Source organism: Triticum dicoccoides, chromosome 3B (assembly GCF_002162155.2).
Source record: "Triticum dicoccoides isolate Atlit2015 ecotype Zavitan chromosome 3B, WEW_v2.0, whole genome shotgun sequence".
Classification (NCBI taxonomy): Eukaryota; Viridiplantae; Streptophyta; class Magnoliopsida; order Poales; family Poaceae; genus Triticum; species Triticum dicoccoides.
In genome coordinates, this window is record NC_041385.1 from 28,215,552 (window position 1) to 28,232,135 (window position 16,584).

At 43.0% G+C, this 16,584-nt stretch overlaps 1 protein-coding gene across 1 annotated transcript; it reads left to right on the plus strand.

The window, feature by feature from the left end:
• The first annotated feature begins 1,164 nt into the window (after positions 1-1,164).
• Positions 1,165-8,108, plus strand: LOC119280602 (receptor-like protein 33). The gene is made up of 3 exons (XM_037561406.1): positions 1,165-2,679; positions 2,761-2,983; positions 5,962-8,108. The coding sequence occupies exons 1-3, from the start codon at positions 1,165-1,167 to the stop codon at positions 7,836-7,838; spliced, it is 3,615 nt and encodes a 1,204-aa protein (XP_037417303.1). The 3' UTR covers positions 7,839-8,108.
• The last annotated feature ends 8,476 nt before the right edge of the window (positions 8,109-16,584 follow it).

A 16,584-nucleotide genomic window follows, 5' to 3' on the forward strand; every position in this document is an offset into this window, starting at 1 on the left:
GAAGGATTTGAGTCACATTACTTGTTTCAAGTGCGGGAAGACTGGACACTACGCCACTGAATGTTCTCAAGCCAAGAATGGAAACGATAATGAAAGTTCTGGAAAGAAGTCCAACCTCTTCACCAGAGGTCAGGTGAACCACGTCAGTGTGGAGGCCGTTGCTTCGTGACGGCGGCGTTGCGCGTCAGGTGGTGCTGGGAGGTAGCGTGCGGCGTCCCGCGGCTGACGGTGGTGCCTGCACCGCCGGGGAGTTGAGCCATGGACCGACTCGCCGTCCCAGTCAGGCCGCCCAGTCGCCGATTGGTTTGTTTCTGTTACTTATCTGCCCCCGTGGTTTCACAGTTTCTAGCTTCTTGTGCTCAGGTCAGTACGTACTGTTCACCTTATAAATGTGTGCTCCCTCATTCCATTTATAATCCCGGATTATATGTTTCGTAATCGCTCGGTCGCTTATCTGTTCTGTTTGCTGCATTCTTTGACTGGTAGACGAATTGAAGGACAAGTAGCAGTTTTGCAGATCTGATTTTATCTGAATGACTGAATGTGTCTTTCTACATAGCGTCTCAAGAGAAGTCTATAATTATGTGTACTGTAGAACCCATCCAAAGCACACACACAATTTTGATCGGATCCCAAGGGTGACTATTCGGCATAATGTGATGCCCGTGGCACACGTCGTAAATAGGACATGACAAGTAGCATGTGTACTTATCAATCAATGATATTTATAGCATGTGTACTACTCACAAATCACAATCCAGTGCCTCTTGGACAGTGAACTGAGTTCCTTCCTCCTTCGCACAATTTCGCTACAATAAATTTTGCAATAACCATTACGAAAATTCACTAGCTGGTGTGTATGTCTGGTGGCACGTATGGCAACTGTCCAAGCGAAAAATCTACAAGGGTAACCATTACGCGCAACCCGTCTCACACGTCATTACAACTTTTCCTCCCTATCCCATTCCATCCATTGGACGACTTCAGGGAAGACCCGCTTTAAGCTTGAATTAAATAACTCCTGATAAATCCGTCGCCACCTTATTTCTGAACCTCTTGTTTTTTATTTTGGCTCTGAACAATCCCTCTATAAAAGGCCTTGCAGCGATCCTGCCTTTCCTCTAAGAAAGAAAACAAACAATTGATTTGCTTTGTTTGGGACCAATGGCTTTGATTTGCCGGGTACTACCAGCCTTTCTTGTGGTGCTCGCAGCACTCGCCACCCCCTCCAACTCCCACGGTGACGGTAAACTCACTCTCCGATGCCATCCAGACCAGGCTGCAACCCTCCTCCAACTAAAGAAATCCTTCTCATTCCTCCGTTACCCCAACCCCCTTGAGTCATGGCAGGATGGTACCGACTGTTGTCTTTGGGAAGGTGTCGGCTGCAGCAATTCCTCGGGCCGTGTCACTGCTTTGGAACTCGGTGGGTGTGGCTCGTGTAGTCAGGGCCTTGACCCTGCAATCTTCGACCTCACCTCGCTCCAAGTACTTGACCTTAGCATGAACAATTTTGGCCCGTACAGTCTCCCGGCAAATGGGTTTGAGAGGCTCGCTTCGCTCACCCACCTCAACCTCTCCTATTCAGGCTTCGTTGGCCAAATACCTACTGGCATCGGCAAACTTGCCAACCTTATCTCCTTGGATCTTTCTAATAACTATGGTTCCTGTTCCGAGGATTCTTTTTGTAGCCATGTTACAAAAACCCATGATTTTTTTCAGACCGAGCTGGAGGTACTGAACTTTGAGATCTTAGTGGCTAACCTCAGCAGTCTGAGAGAGCTCTACCTTGATGAAGTGGATATGTCTAGCAGCAGAGACTGGTGCCATGCTCTTGCTAAATCTCTTCCCCATCTCCGAGTTCTTAGCTTGAGTTTTTGTGGCCTCAGCGGCCCTATCTGTCCATCCCTCTCAGCCCTCCACTCTCTAACCATGATCAATCTTGAAGGGAACTTTGATATACCTGCTCCTTTTCCAGTGTTGTTCATGGATTTTCTCAATTTAAGTGTGCTCCAACTTGCTGGGACAAATCTCCAAGGTTGGTTTCCTCGTAGAACCTTCCAATCGAGAACACTACGGGTTCTTGATTTATCCTTTAACGAGAATCTCTCAGGGCACATGCCCAACTTCTCCAACACAAGTTCTTTAGAGACAATGATGCTAGACGTGACCAATTTCTCCTTCGGAAAACCAGGCTCTTTTAGCAATTTCAAGTCTTTGCAAGCGTTAAGCCTTGATGTGGATTTTGCTTTTATGGAGCATCAATCTTCACTCGGTATTCACACGTCTTTACGACATTTGGAACTCACCCAGATGGACTCAACAAAAGATTTGGGGCTAATTTTGTCATGGATCGGAGACCTGCAAAACTTGGCAAGCTTAGAACTGAGAGGATGGAACTTCTCTTGGAAATCTTTTTCTTCAGTAGCCAAACTCAAGAACTTGAGAAGCCTGTCAATGTATTACTGCAGTTTCACCAAGCCATCACTGCCGGCAATTGGTAATCTAGTAAATTTGAGAAGCTTGGTGATTCATCAGTGCGAATTGAATGGTCCAATGCCATCTGCAATTGGCAACCTCGCAGACTTGGAAAGCTTGGAAATAACTGATTATGATTTCTTAGGGCCAATACCATCTGCAATTGGCAACCTCAGAAGCTTGAAAAGCTTGGAAATTAATGCTCATGGTTTATTAGGTCCAATACCATCTTCAATTGGCAACCTTAGTAGCTTGATAAGTTTGGCAATTTCTACTTCTGAGTTTTCTGGGCCAATGCCACCTGCAATATGCAATCTTAGTAATTTGGAGGCTTTGGAGATGAGCAATTCTGGGTTTTCTGGGCCAATACCCTATGCAGTTGGACTACTCAAGAAATTGACATCACTACGGCTTCAAGAGTCTAGCTTTTCTGGAAGCATACCGGATTCAATATTTAATTTGACTCGCCTAATTGAGTTAGATCTTTCATTTAATCTTCTTAGTGGTAAGACTATTTTCTATATTCTTATAATGATTACTTGAGAACATGTTTTTTTAATTTTATTCTACAAAAAAGATCCTACAGTTTCTAGTACTAAAATACACACCATCTTTCCATATATATCGCAAGATTCGCAACCACAATACTTAATGACACTGCATATTCCTTAGTAAATGTATGCTTTATTTTCCGAGTTTAATGTTCATTGGTTACTTGACTATTCGCCATTGCTTTAGGAGACAAGTAAATTTGACTGAACAATAATAAGCATGCATCCAGTAAAGGTATGATGGTAATCTTTCGATCAATTATATAGAATCAAGAATAGCTAGAGGAGGCATTCCCTTTGCACTTCTGATAAGATAATTTCTGTGTCCATTGTGAGATAGGAATTCAGCGCGGAAACACCATTCTTTAAAAACCAAGTCATATAGGACTATATGTTGTAGTCTTGTTTCAAAATATAAGACCTGAAATTCAATTAGACTCCTGCTGTTTGCCCTTAGTTTCATTATTTTGCAAGGAACTTGTTCTCCATCGTATTTCCATGTTATTTTGAAGAGGGGTTGTATAGTCATTTATTTGTGTTCTCTTGGTTTTGCAACTTAATTCCTATGTTAGTCAAGTGGCGGCTTGAGAAAATTATAAGGGAGGCTAGCAAAAAAAGTTGTGGTGAAATAATGATATATTTTTTGGAAAATGCACTAAAGTAAGTTTTGAGTGCACAGACTATGTCTATCATAAATACAACCTTGAGATCTATGAGTATTATTGTCAGATCTTACATTTACCATAATATGTAAAAATTGCTTGGTATGTTTCATAAATTAAATCCTCTCAGGTTGTTATAGTGTAGGCAGCATGTCCCGAGGTTCAATCTCTTTGCTCATGGGATGTGTTTCGAATCTTGGATGCCGTTGCTCCTGATTGATAAGGGCCACCTTCTCATACTAGCGCCCTACTTCGTTTAGTGTAGGCAGCATGTCCCGAGGTTCAATCTCTTTGCTCATTTGGTGTAGTGTTCTAGACTTTTTGATGACATGGAAGAGAGATGATTAAGTGAGAGAATAGAGCCTTCCCTCGATGAAGTGTTGATGCCTTCATGTGCTCAGTGTTATGAAGAGTGAATGAACATTAATAAGTACTAGCGATAACACTTAAGGAGATCACTCATTGTATGTGATGTTTCCTCTTGTGGCATCCATAGGTGAACACTGAATGACATTGAGTGTGTGTGGTAACATAACTATTTATCGGTGAGATCAGCAAATGTGCTCCTAGTAATTGTACAATGGCTGACACATTTATTTGAAATTGTTGGAGGCCCAAGGTGCACAATACTCTGCCAAAGCTCAGTTATATATTACTATTTTCTATATGAGCTGTCGCTAGAGTGTACTCCCTATGGTCATTTTTAGTCTACATATAAGTTTTGTCCGAAGGCAAAGTATCACTACTTTGACCAAACTTATAGAAAAAAATATCAACATTCATAATGCTAAATCAACATTGTTAGGTTCATTACGAAATGTAGTTTCATAGTATATATATATTTGATATAGTTGTTGATATTTTTTAGGCAAATTTTAGGATGGTCCCTCTTACCTCCCCTTTTTACATGAGAGGTAAAAGTACATAATAGATCTGAGCCATTGATTTGATTAAGTAGTGATCTAATTAATTCCTACCTTCTTACCTTCCATGTGAAAAGTGGGGGTAGGAGGGAGCGTGTTAAATAACTCTTTTTAATATAAATTTAGTCAAACTTTCAAAGTTTGACTTGACACAAATGATGTTGATAATATTTTGTTTTTGCGTGTGGATTGTACATTTCCTTGGGAGACAAAGAAAAGACAACGATAGTGTGAGACACAAGATTTATTGTGGTTTGTAGTCCTGTTGTGCCCTTCACTGGTAACAGTGGCATAATCCTAAAGCACATACACAGACACACAAAAAGTTACAAAGAGATTAGTACATTTTGAAGAAAATAGGTGAGTTTTAGTTCACTTGACATGTATTTGAAACACCGGGAAGAAGTACCACTCGGGTAATATTTCCAGAGGAGTTGCAAACGGATCTGCCGGCTCACCAATCATTGATGGCTCGAGAACCGCTAAACCTACATTACATGCAATAGTACCTAGAATTACTACTAGAAAAATATATAAAAGATTGTTGGACCATGCGGGTTCCCCGTAATAATTATGTTTCATCCCTTTAGCTAATTTAGCTAGGGCCTAGATTTAGCTCTTAATACAGGATCATTTAAGTCTGGTTTCTTTGTTATTGGGGCTCACGTACATGTCTTCGGCATATGTCTAACAAATATTGGGCTTGACTTGCCAGTAAATGTTTACCAGTTTCTAACTGGTAAACACCCTCTAAGCTTCCTTCTACTTCATTTTTCTGTTGCACTTGACTTCTTTCCGCTGCACCTTTTTCCATACGTTCATGCTAGATTCTACTGCATCTCTCCAACTTTCTACTGCAGTTACCTCCTTGCTACATCATAAAATTGCATTGGAGTAGAAAGATGCAATGTTGTAGAAAAAACATTCATCCAAATCTTAAAAAATAAACTCGCACTCATTAGCAATACTCTAAACATTCAAGATAAACATTCACTCTTCTTTTCACGGACTGTTACCGAAAAAGGCTTTCGCCCCGCTTTATATATAAAGCAAAGATCAATCACAACCCAAGTACAAACGCATTCCAAGACAACACACGCACACATCCAAGGCGGGATACATAGGCGCTAAGCGCAGCAACACCATCCCTAAAATTACAAGAGCAATCGGGGTTCTGCCATTTGTCTGTATTATTCTCTTGAACTAAAGTTTTTTTAAACCATGTATGTATGCATAGTGGTACACTTCGCAGGAACAAAGTTCTAGTTAACTATTTACTATAAGTATATATTATATGTTAGTCAAATTGGTATGCCAGAGTATGTAACGTCTTTACTCTTTCTGCAGGGGAAATTCCAACATCTGTTTTCACTATTCCAACATTGCAACGCTTAGATATTAGCTTCAACCAGCTCTCTGGCTCTGTACAAGAATTCGACGCAACATCTTCACACTTGGTGTCAGTGGACCTAAGAGTAAATAAATTGACAGGAAATATTCCCAAGTCGTTCTTTCAACTCACAAGTTTGGCATATCTTGATATTGGTTGGAATAACTTAGTGGGTTTGGTAGATCTTTCTTCATTTTGGAGGTTACGAAATCTCGCTCACTTGGGCCTTTCCAATAACAATCTGTCAGTCATGGACATGGTTGGAGAAGGTAACAACTCCCCATCTACCTATATCCCTCCAGTTACTTGGTTAGAATTAGCAGGTTGCAGTTTAACAAGATTCCCAAGTTCATTGGCACACCTTAACCAAATGTCTTACTTGGACCTGTCATGCAATAGAATCAGTGGGGCTATTCCAAAGTGGATATGGGCGACATGGAGTAGTAGCCTTGCATATTTGAATCTTTCACACAACATGCTCAACAGTATGCAACTTAATTCATATGTTCTCCCTTTTGATCGGTTGGAAGTTCTTGATCTCAGCTCCAATCAGCTTCAGGGGCAGATTCCTATGCCAAGCCCCCCTGCAGCTATCTTACGTTATTCAAACAACAGTTTCTCTTCAATTCTTCCAAACTTCACTCTCTATCTTGGGAATGAGTTCAGAATTTCTAAAAACAATATTAGTGGGCATATACCTAACTCAGTTTGTGATTCCAGTATCAGCCTCCTTGACCTATCATTTAACTACTTCAGTGGGTGGATACCACCCTGTCTAATAGAAGATGGTTACATGAGCGCGTTGATTTTGCGTGAGAATCAATTTGAAGGTGTGTTGCCTAACAACATCAAAGACCAATGCCAGCTTCTTACATTAGACTTGAACAACAATAAGATTGTAGGGCAGCTTCCAAGGACACTTACCAAGTGTTTGCAGCTGGAGTTCCTTGACTGTGGAAATAACCACATGGCTGATACTTTTCCATCATGGCTTGGGAAGCTTCCCGAACTTCGGGTCCTTGTCTTGAGATCCAACCAATTCTATGGCTCGATGGGTGGTGATCTTCACAGAGATTACAAATATGGAGAATACTTCTCTAGCTTGCAGATTCTTGATCTTGCCTCGAACAAATTTTCTGGCAAATTGAGTCCAAAATGGTTTGAGGGGTTGAAATCAATGATGGCAGAGTCCAATACCACAGGTGAAATTGTCATAGCTGACAATGGGACACTGACATTCTATCAAGATACTGTGGCGATAACATATAAAAGCACCTATAGGTCATTTGTTAAGATCCTGACTACTTTGACCGTAATTGACCTTTCAAATAATTCATTTGAGGGAACCATTCCTGAATCACTTGGGAGACTTGTTTCACTACTTGCACTAAACATGTCAGGCAATGCCTTCACCGGTGATATTCCGCGGGAATTAGGCAGGATGAGTCAGCTAGAAGCACTAGACCTGTCCCAGAACCAGCTTTCTGGTGATATTCCAGAGGCGCTAACAAATCTCACCTTTCTTGGTTTCTTGAACTTGTCCAACAACCAGTTGGTGGGAAGGATACCTCGGTCAGGTCAGTTTTTTGGGACGTTCCAAAACAGTTCATTTGAAGGGAATCTGGGTCTGTGTGGACCGCCACTGTCCAACCCATGCGACATTGCACCCGCTCCTCGAAGTGTGGCGCATGGGGAGAAGTCCTCCCATGTGGACGTCATCTTGTTTCTCTTTGTCGGGCTGGGCTTTGGCATTGGATTTGCAGCTGCCATCCTGATGAGATGGGGTCGGATCGGCGAATGGTTTGTGAAATCTGCAAGAGCTTTGAGGACTTGATCTGAACACTGGAGATTGCTTCAACCGTTGCTGCTAGTGATGTGTGTGCAGTGCCTTTATGTATTATTAAGCCTTTGCTACGTCATATCTTCTGTATGTGTAGTTATCTGTAAGGATATTACATCTCCAGGTTTCACATCTTGTAATGTATGCCATTCTCTAGGTTAAACATCTTGGAATGTATCTCCTGTCATCTCCAGGTTTAAACGTGTTGTTTAGGTTTAACTTGGAGGCAAATGTTGTAATAAGTTTGTAATCTTCTTAGTCGACAATAATAAACAACACGCGGCCTGAGAATGGTTATACGCTTTGCCAACACATCTGATTTCCTTTATACGACTAGCTTCTTGTGGCAACGTCTTCTGTCTGAAACATAGTTCGTTCTTTGTTTCAGTTACCGCAGTGAACGTATGAAACTAACCATCATTTTGCAGAACTCTTTCTGTATATTCTTTTTTTTGGAACAGAGGCTCAAGAAGAGCCCGGCTTTGAATTAACAAAGCCATCAACCGGCCAGGATTACAACCACTGCATTACAAACTCGAACAAAACAAAAAGACAAAACACGACAAGATACAAGGGTGCTGGAAGGCAACTCTCAAAACCTCACACACTACAGCTAGAAGATAGCACATGATAAGCATAAGCTGAAGCACGCAGAGGCCCTCATCCACCCAAGGCTCACCAGGGAAGAAGAAATGGGGCTCCGGGAAGCGCCCGCTGTCGAGGATAGGCTATGACAACACCAAACACCAAAGCCCTGGAACAACATCACCAACCATTCCCACTGTCAAAAGAGTCCCCTGCCTCCTCGCCTGGCTCGAAAGGCGCCGAACCGTCGACATATGGGGTGTTCACCCTAGAACATGGACGGAAGGATGCAACCAGAAGGAGTAGGAACAGAGCACACCCTACATGACTAAGAAACTTCACCAGAAACACCGCATCACCGCTGCCCACTGACGATCCTCTGGAGAGGAAAAAGATGCCGGTCAGACAACAACAGGGTGTCCAGGAAGGACGGAGCAATGAGGAGGCAGGACCAAGGCCGAGGAATGACGCTCCGGCACTCACAACTTGCACAACTGTAGCCGCCGGAGGAGGGGAACCCGATCCCCTCCTGGCCAGAGGCCGTCGTACCAAGCTGTCACCAGTTGCAGAGAGAGCACCAGAAGAAACCCGAACACTGCCGGACCTGCCAAGCTGCCGCAGCCGCCACATGGGGCACACAGTCGCAGTCGCCCGACAACCACCACACCGCAGTGCCCACAATCCAAAAAGCATCCAAGGCGACGACTTCAAGAAGCAAACGGAGCCAAGGGCACTGTCGCCGCCCAACAAAGTTCGAGCTTTCACCCGGGAGGCTAGGGGAAGGGGAGGGTGGAGCAAAAGACCTGGATGGCGCCTCCAAGAAGGGGAGCGACGTCTATGGACGTCGCCGCCATGGATTTCTCCCGGTCAAGGCTCCACACCACCAACACCACATCCATCTCCAGGCACCGGAGAACCAAGTCGATCCATACCAGATCTGAAGCGGTGGAGCACGCAGGGCAGCAGAAGGGGGAAGGGGCGGCCAGATCCGGAGCCGAAGAGGCCAGAAGCCCCACCATCGGTGCCGCGGATCTCGTCTGTCGGGAGCTTGCTGCCCGCGCAGCCAGCCCACCGGACCACACCCGCGCCACCACCAGCCGAGGAGACGGTGGCGCCTCACCGAACGAGGCCACCGCCCCGGATTCCGACGCCCCCCGCTGGAGAAACGGAGCAGCAGAGGCCCCGCCGCCACCTTCCTTGGCGACGCCCCGGGCTTGCCCGGCGGATGCCTCTGGTGGCGGCGAGGAGGGAGGGGAGGAAGGGGGAGGCGGCGAGATCTAGGATTGTCGCCCTCGAGGCGCCCGAGAGGGGCGACGCGAGGGAGGGGGTGGGCGGATTTTCTGTATATCCTTAAAAAGTATTTATGATTTATTTTGACTGCAGAGCCTCCAGCCCCAAAGCACAGCTCCCTGTAGTTTTGTTTATGATTTATGTTTCAGACTTCTTGATTGCACATGATCCATTATAATTAAGTTATTTCAAACCTCGAGCTTATATTTTGAACCTGCTCCGTCAGTTTTCACAAATGCAACAGCTTTCTTTCTTACAAAAAATCGGTACTGCGAGTAAAATCTGTTCTAATATAGGTACAAAACTAATTTTTTTATTTCTACTTTTTGCCAAACTTTTATTTTTATGTTTTCTTTTTTCGTTATTAATACCAAGACATTATTCCAATTCATGAATATTTTTAAAGTCCACGTTTTCGAAAATTCATGTATATTTTTAAAATCCATGAACATTTTTATAATTTGCGTACATTTGTAATAAAATCTTCAACATTTTTATTAAATTTGGCTTTTTCTTCTAAATGTTATGGATATTTAAAATTTTGGAAAATTTTCTATATTTTTTGACTGTGTTTTAATTTTAAATTCCAATTTTTTTTCAGAAAGTTCTTAAATTCTTGCAGTAGTCAATTTTTGGGGAGAAAAGAGGTCATCCCAACGGGCGATATAGGATCCTCAAAAAAATATAATGTGGAACAAGCGCCCCCCGCCGGCGCTCTCACCAGTCTATGCAAGATAGGGGACTCGTGCAACCCTGTAGCGTTCTGTAACGATAGACTTGTAGCTAAACTCACTATCAAAAACATTATGCATGATTTTCCCCTCAAGATTGCAATATTTTACTGAAATTCTTTTATTTGCGAAATATTTTTATAATTCACATATATTTTTTATATTGTAAAGTTTGAAAAAAAAACTATCTGTAGTCGGTTTTTGGGAAAAGCCGGTCGACCCAACATATGATATGGGCAACTACTGCTGGAGAAATAGGTCTTGGAGAGCGCCTCTTCGGTGCCTTATGCGCCACTAGAGCGACAAACGCTCAAACGGCCCCGCTCATGGGCCAGCCCAACCAACAGGCGAGCAATCGCTCGTCATGCATGGTTTTATTCAGTTCTCTCGTCATTCGGTTTCTAGTTGACTGGTCGCATTGACGGGTTGAAAATTAATATTTAAAAAATGTAATTTTGAAAAATGTTCAAGAATTCTAAAAAATGACAGGTTTTAAAAGTTCGTGGAGTTGAAAATTTTCTAGACTTTTAAAATTAAACTATTGTAGAAATAAAATAACTTTAAAATTTGAAGATATTTTTTGGAAAAGTTCATGAAATTAGAAAAAATTTTGCACCTAAAATTGAACAATATTGAGGGAATTTGGAAAAATTCGCAGATTTGAGAAAAGTTCATTAATTTGATAAAAGCTCAAGGCTTGGAAAGTTCATAAATAAAAAAGTTCACAATAATAATAATAATAAATTCATGAATTTGAAAGAAAACATAAAAAATAGAAGAAGTTCATAGAGTTTGAAAATAAAACGTTCACGTATATGAAAAAAGATTGCAGGATTTTTAAAATAGAGTTCATGGATGAAAAAATGTCATTTATTTGTAAAATAAAGTTCCAAATTTCAGAACAAGTTCATCAGTTTTGAAAAAAAAAGTGAACGAATTCGGGAAAAGTTTGAGAGATTTCAAAAAGAATGTGAGGAAATGAAGTTCACCACCTTAACAAACTTGAAGAAATTGGAAGAGTTCATGGATGTCGAAAAGTCCTGAATTTGAAGAATGTTTTGAATTTTTAAAAAGTTCATGCATTTTGAAAAGAAAAGTAAACTAAAAGCAACGATGAAAAATAAAGAAAAAGGAAAAAGAAAAAAGAAAATAAATTGAAAAGGAAAAACCATACAAAAAATAGTACAGAAAAAACTAAAGAAAAAAAAACAGGAACAACTCTCTCGCGTTGCAACCTTATATGGGCCGGCCTTTACAGAATGCCTTCAGGCGCCAGTTAACGAAATGCACGTTAGCTGGCACAGAAGGCGCCGAATAGGAATTGGGTAGTTCATGCTTTGCCTGTTAGCCCAGAAGCATGCGTGTCCGACACGTTACATGCCCGACCCAGCGTGGGGCTAAATGGGCCTTGGATTGCACTTCCTTTGTCGGCGCTCAGAGGCACTGCCTCCATGATGCGCGCGGCGAAGCTGCCTTCACTCAGAGGTCCTACCATGGATCGATTCGCCGCCCCTCGTCATTGCACAGGTCAGGAGGGGCTTGGCTGATATCATTCTGTGTGTTGGACGATCCTTTGAGTTCGAGATGTTTCACCTTCGCTCAACCGTGTGTACTTGTGGTGCCTACATGATTCATTACCTCACTAGTTGGGATGTTATCTTGCCAGTGTTATGTTTACTTCATTGTATCTGGATGGATTCAGGAGAACATGGAGATTGACAGAATTCTTTGGTCAATACCCAAGCATTGAGGTTCTACATAATCCATGGGGGGCTTACATAGAAATAGAACGATTCGCCATCTGCATTTCATAAACTTGGCCATTCATAGAGCAATCCGCGTGTCAGTTAGCGGTTGAAGCGTTTGACATATATATAGTGATGACAATATCACTGTATAGTTTGTAGTAAGAAACAATGTTGTTTGATTATCTGTTCAAAATACTATTCTTAAGTAAATATTTTAATTTAAAACTGTACCGAAAAAATTCTTTTTCTAGTCACCACTTCTTGTAGGGAGTTTGACTGATGTGGGGGCATATATAACATCAAAGGCCCAGTGCCCAGATCCTTCGTTCGAGCTTTTTTGATTCCAACGTCTCGCCTGATCCGTCGTATTATTGTTATCCTTACTAACAAAAAGGTCTGTGCGTTGCAATAGGAAAAAAAAATAGTCTATTTTTTTTATTAGTAGGTAGTATAGATCCAGTTCGACTCGTGATGATTCGGTAGCCTAATTTAAGGACAAATTGGCATCCTCACCAGTGCCGCGTTACCTGATTGCACACATAAACAATTAATGCCTAGTCTTGCTTGACGAAGTACCGTCAAACAACCAATCAAAGCTACGTGTTGGTACTCCAATTAACCTGCACCACTACACGCTGCACAGTTGTGCTCAGTCATCACGCACATATAGTACAAGTCTTGTTTAGCAGGAGCTTTTTGTCTTGAACCGTTGCATTATTATTCGGAAGATTTGAGTCTTGACGGAAAAAAAATTATATGAGACCAGGTCTCACGGATTAGCAGGTGAGACCCATCCTGATGAATGACACATGACATTCATAAATCACAAAGCATTTACCCCACCCCCACCTGAAATCAGGAGGGGGAGAGATTAGATGATTTGTGATTTGTGAATGCCACGTGTCATCTATCAGGACGGGTCTCACCTGAGTCTTGACCGTAGACCAGTGGAAAACTTCAAGTCATATGACTTCTGCAAAAACTATTTGTTGGACCAATCACATGTATGCATGAGCCTCAAATCATTAAATTTAAATACAACCCCTAAAAAACAATGCATTGTGGTATTAGTTGTGTTTTAAATTTTTATACCTTCTAGAATAATGTCCACCCATCATTTTCACGTAGAAAAACGCTAGCTCTCGACCTTCCCATGAAAACCGTCAAAGCCATGAACAAGATCATCTGTGCTTTCCTATGGTGTGGCAAAGCAAATGCGAATGGAGGACATTGCTCCGTTGCGTGGGAGACGGTGTGCACACCCAAGTGGGCTGGTGGTTTGGGAATTCCCAACCTGCCTTGGCTCAACACCGCGATGCTTGCACGATGGCCATGGCTACAGCGTGTGGATGAGGAACGATCTTGGAAGGATTTTAGGATCGATGTGCCTAAGGCATTCATAGCTCTGTTTTGTGCGGCTACTCGAGCTACGGTTGGTGATGGGCCACAAATCATTTTTTAGGAGGACCGTTGGATGGATCGGAATGCGTGTGCAAGATGTAGCGCCACTAATATATGCTGCAGTCGCATGGCGAGCACGGGAAGGCAGGAGGCTCGATGATGCTTTGTTGACAGGTGCGCCCAAATCGAGGCTTTGCAGTAGTAGTAGTATTTGCACTTGTGGCAGCAGCTTCAAGTGGGTCCAGCTGAGGGCTGGAACGCCAGACATCCTTTCTTAAGCGTGGGAAAAGAATGGGTCATTACGCCAAGTTCGCTGGAAGAGAGGTCGTGCCGACCACGAACTTCACATGGAAGTCGAGTGCTCTGCTTCGATGTCGCCCTGAAAAACCGGTGTTGGACTTCGGACGGGCTCGCTCGGACCTCGGAGGGGCCTACCCTGTCATGACGCCTGTCCATTTTTTGCACATGAGGAAGAAACAATCGAGCACATACTGCTGATATGTGTCTTTGCAAGGACCATTCAGAATGCAAGATAAACCAGCTGATTGGTGTGCAAGCAAACCCAAGGAGCTACGGGCCTTCGCCAGGCTATAGATTTGGGAATTATGGAAGCATATGAATTCCATAGTCTTTGAGGGTGTCACCCCCTCGCTTTATATTGTCATCAGGAGAATGAGAATTGCAGATGAAGGAACAGCATGGCATCACGCACGATGTCTCAAGGGTGACTGGGACAGGTAGCGGCGGAGCTCTACCGGTGGGTGAGACCTGAGTAGTATCATGTATGCATCTATAGTGGACTCGTGTGCTGTATGCTTAGGGTGTGGCATTGGTTGATGTACTCGTATATGCTGTAACATCAACTGTGGACTGTAGTCTGTACCCATATGCTTTCTATATAATATGATACGCACACTCCGAGAAAAAAAATGCTTACTCTAGATCGCGGCTGGCAAACTCTTTTTCGGAACTTAATGCTGCCCGCATCCATCTCCTAACTAGCTCTACTAGCAAAGCTTGCTACAGTATGCAACATCATAGTACGTGGGTAGATAGAAAAGATAAGCCGCCTATTGATGGCTGTTGTTAGGATGCCATTTTGGTCTCTCACCCCATCAATGTATAAATGTTGCGAGTGGTTGAGTAGAACTGTAGAGGGAAGTGACTTAACGACACTAAACGGGACATGGTCCCAGAGTGAACAATTTAGATCGAACCGGGAGCTACGAGTGGAGTTAGTGCATACATCTTCAGTTCCGTTGGCAGCATTAAAGCAAAAGAAACAAGGACATAGTATTCACTGTTCTAACTTTATAATATGTTGGATCAAGCATTAAATTAAAAGAAAGAAAGACACATAGTACTAGGACAATGATGTACTCCGTCTCAAAAAATTTGTCTTAGATTTTTCTAAATACGGATGTATTACCAACTTGTAACACCCACGATGCGGCTATATCTCCCACGTGTCGAGGCATGACTTAAAGGCATAACCGCATTGTGGTTTTGTCACAACAAGGGTCATCTTCACACAATCCCATGTAATGAACAAGAAAGGGATAAATAGAGTTGGCTTACAATCGCCACTTCACACAATGAACAAATAGTTCATACATCATTCAGAGTACACACAAGGTCCGACTACGAAACTAAAAGAAAAGAAGACAACCCCAAATGCTAGATCCCCGATCGTCCCAACTGGGCTCCACTACTGATCATCAGGAAAAGACACGTAGTAACGGCCAAGGACCTCGTCGAACTCCCACTTGAGTTCGGTAGCATCACCTGCACTGGTATCATCGGCACCTGCAACTGTTTGGTATTATCTTGTGAGTCACGAGGACTCAGCAATCTCAAAACCCGTGAGATCAAGACTATTTAAGCTTAAGGGTAGGACAAGGTAATGAGGTGGAGTTGCAGCAATTGATAAGCAAAATATGGTGGCTAAAGGCGAGTACAAGAGTAAGAAGAGAAACTACGCAACGGTCGTCATCTAGAAGTTATCAAGAAGTGATCCTGAAGACTACTTACGTTTAAACATAACCCAAACCGTGTTCACTTCCCGGACTCCGCCGAAAAGAGACCATCACGGCTACACACACGGTTGATGCATTTTAATTAAGTCAAGTGTCAAGTTATCTACAACCGGATATTAACAAATTCCCATCTGCCACATAATCGCGGGCACGACTCTCGAAAATTTATACCATGCAGGGGTGTCCCAACTTAGCCCATTATAAGCTCTCACGACCAACGAAGGATATTCCTTCTCCCGGGAAGACCCGATCAGACTCGGAATCCCGGTTACAAGACATTTCGACAATGGTAAAACAAGACCAGCAAGACCGCCCGAATGTGCCGACAAATCCTGATAGGAGCTGCACATTGAGGGAGTCCTGGATTAAGGGGTCCTCGGACAGCCAGACTATATACTTTGGTCGGACTGTTGGACTATGAAGATACAAAATAGAAAACTTCGTCCCGTTTCCGGATGGGACTCTCCTTTGCGTGGAAGGCAAGCTTGGCGATTCGGATATGTAGATTTCCTTCTCTGTAACCGACTCTGTGTAACCCTAGCCCCCTCCGGTGTCTATATAAACCGGAGGGTTTAGTCTGTAGGACTAAGAAAGAACAATCATGATCATAGGCTGGCTTTTAGGGTTAGCCTCCTCGATCCCGTGGTAGATCAACTCTTGTAATACTCATATCATCAAGATCAATCAAGCAGGAAGTAGGGTATTACCTCCATAGAGAGGGACCGAACCTGGGTAAACATCGTGTCCCCCGCCTCCTGTTACCATTAGCCTTAGACGCACAGTTCAGGACCCCCTACCCGATATCCGCCGATTTTGACACTGACATTGGTGCTTTCATTGAGAGTTCCATTGTGTCGTCATCATAAGGCTTGATGGCCCCTTCAATCATCTACAACAACGCAGTCCAGGGCAAGACTTTTTCCCCAAACAAATCTTTTTATTCGGCGGC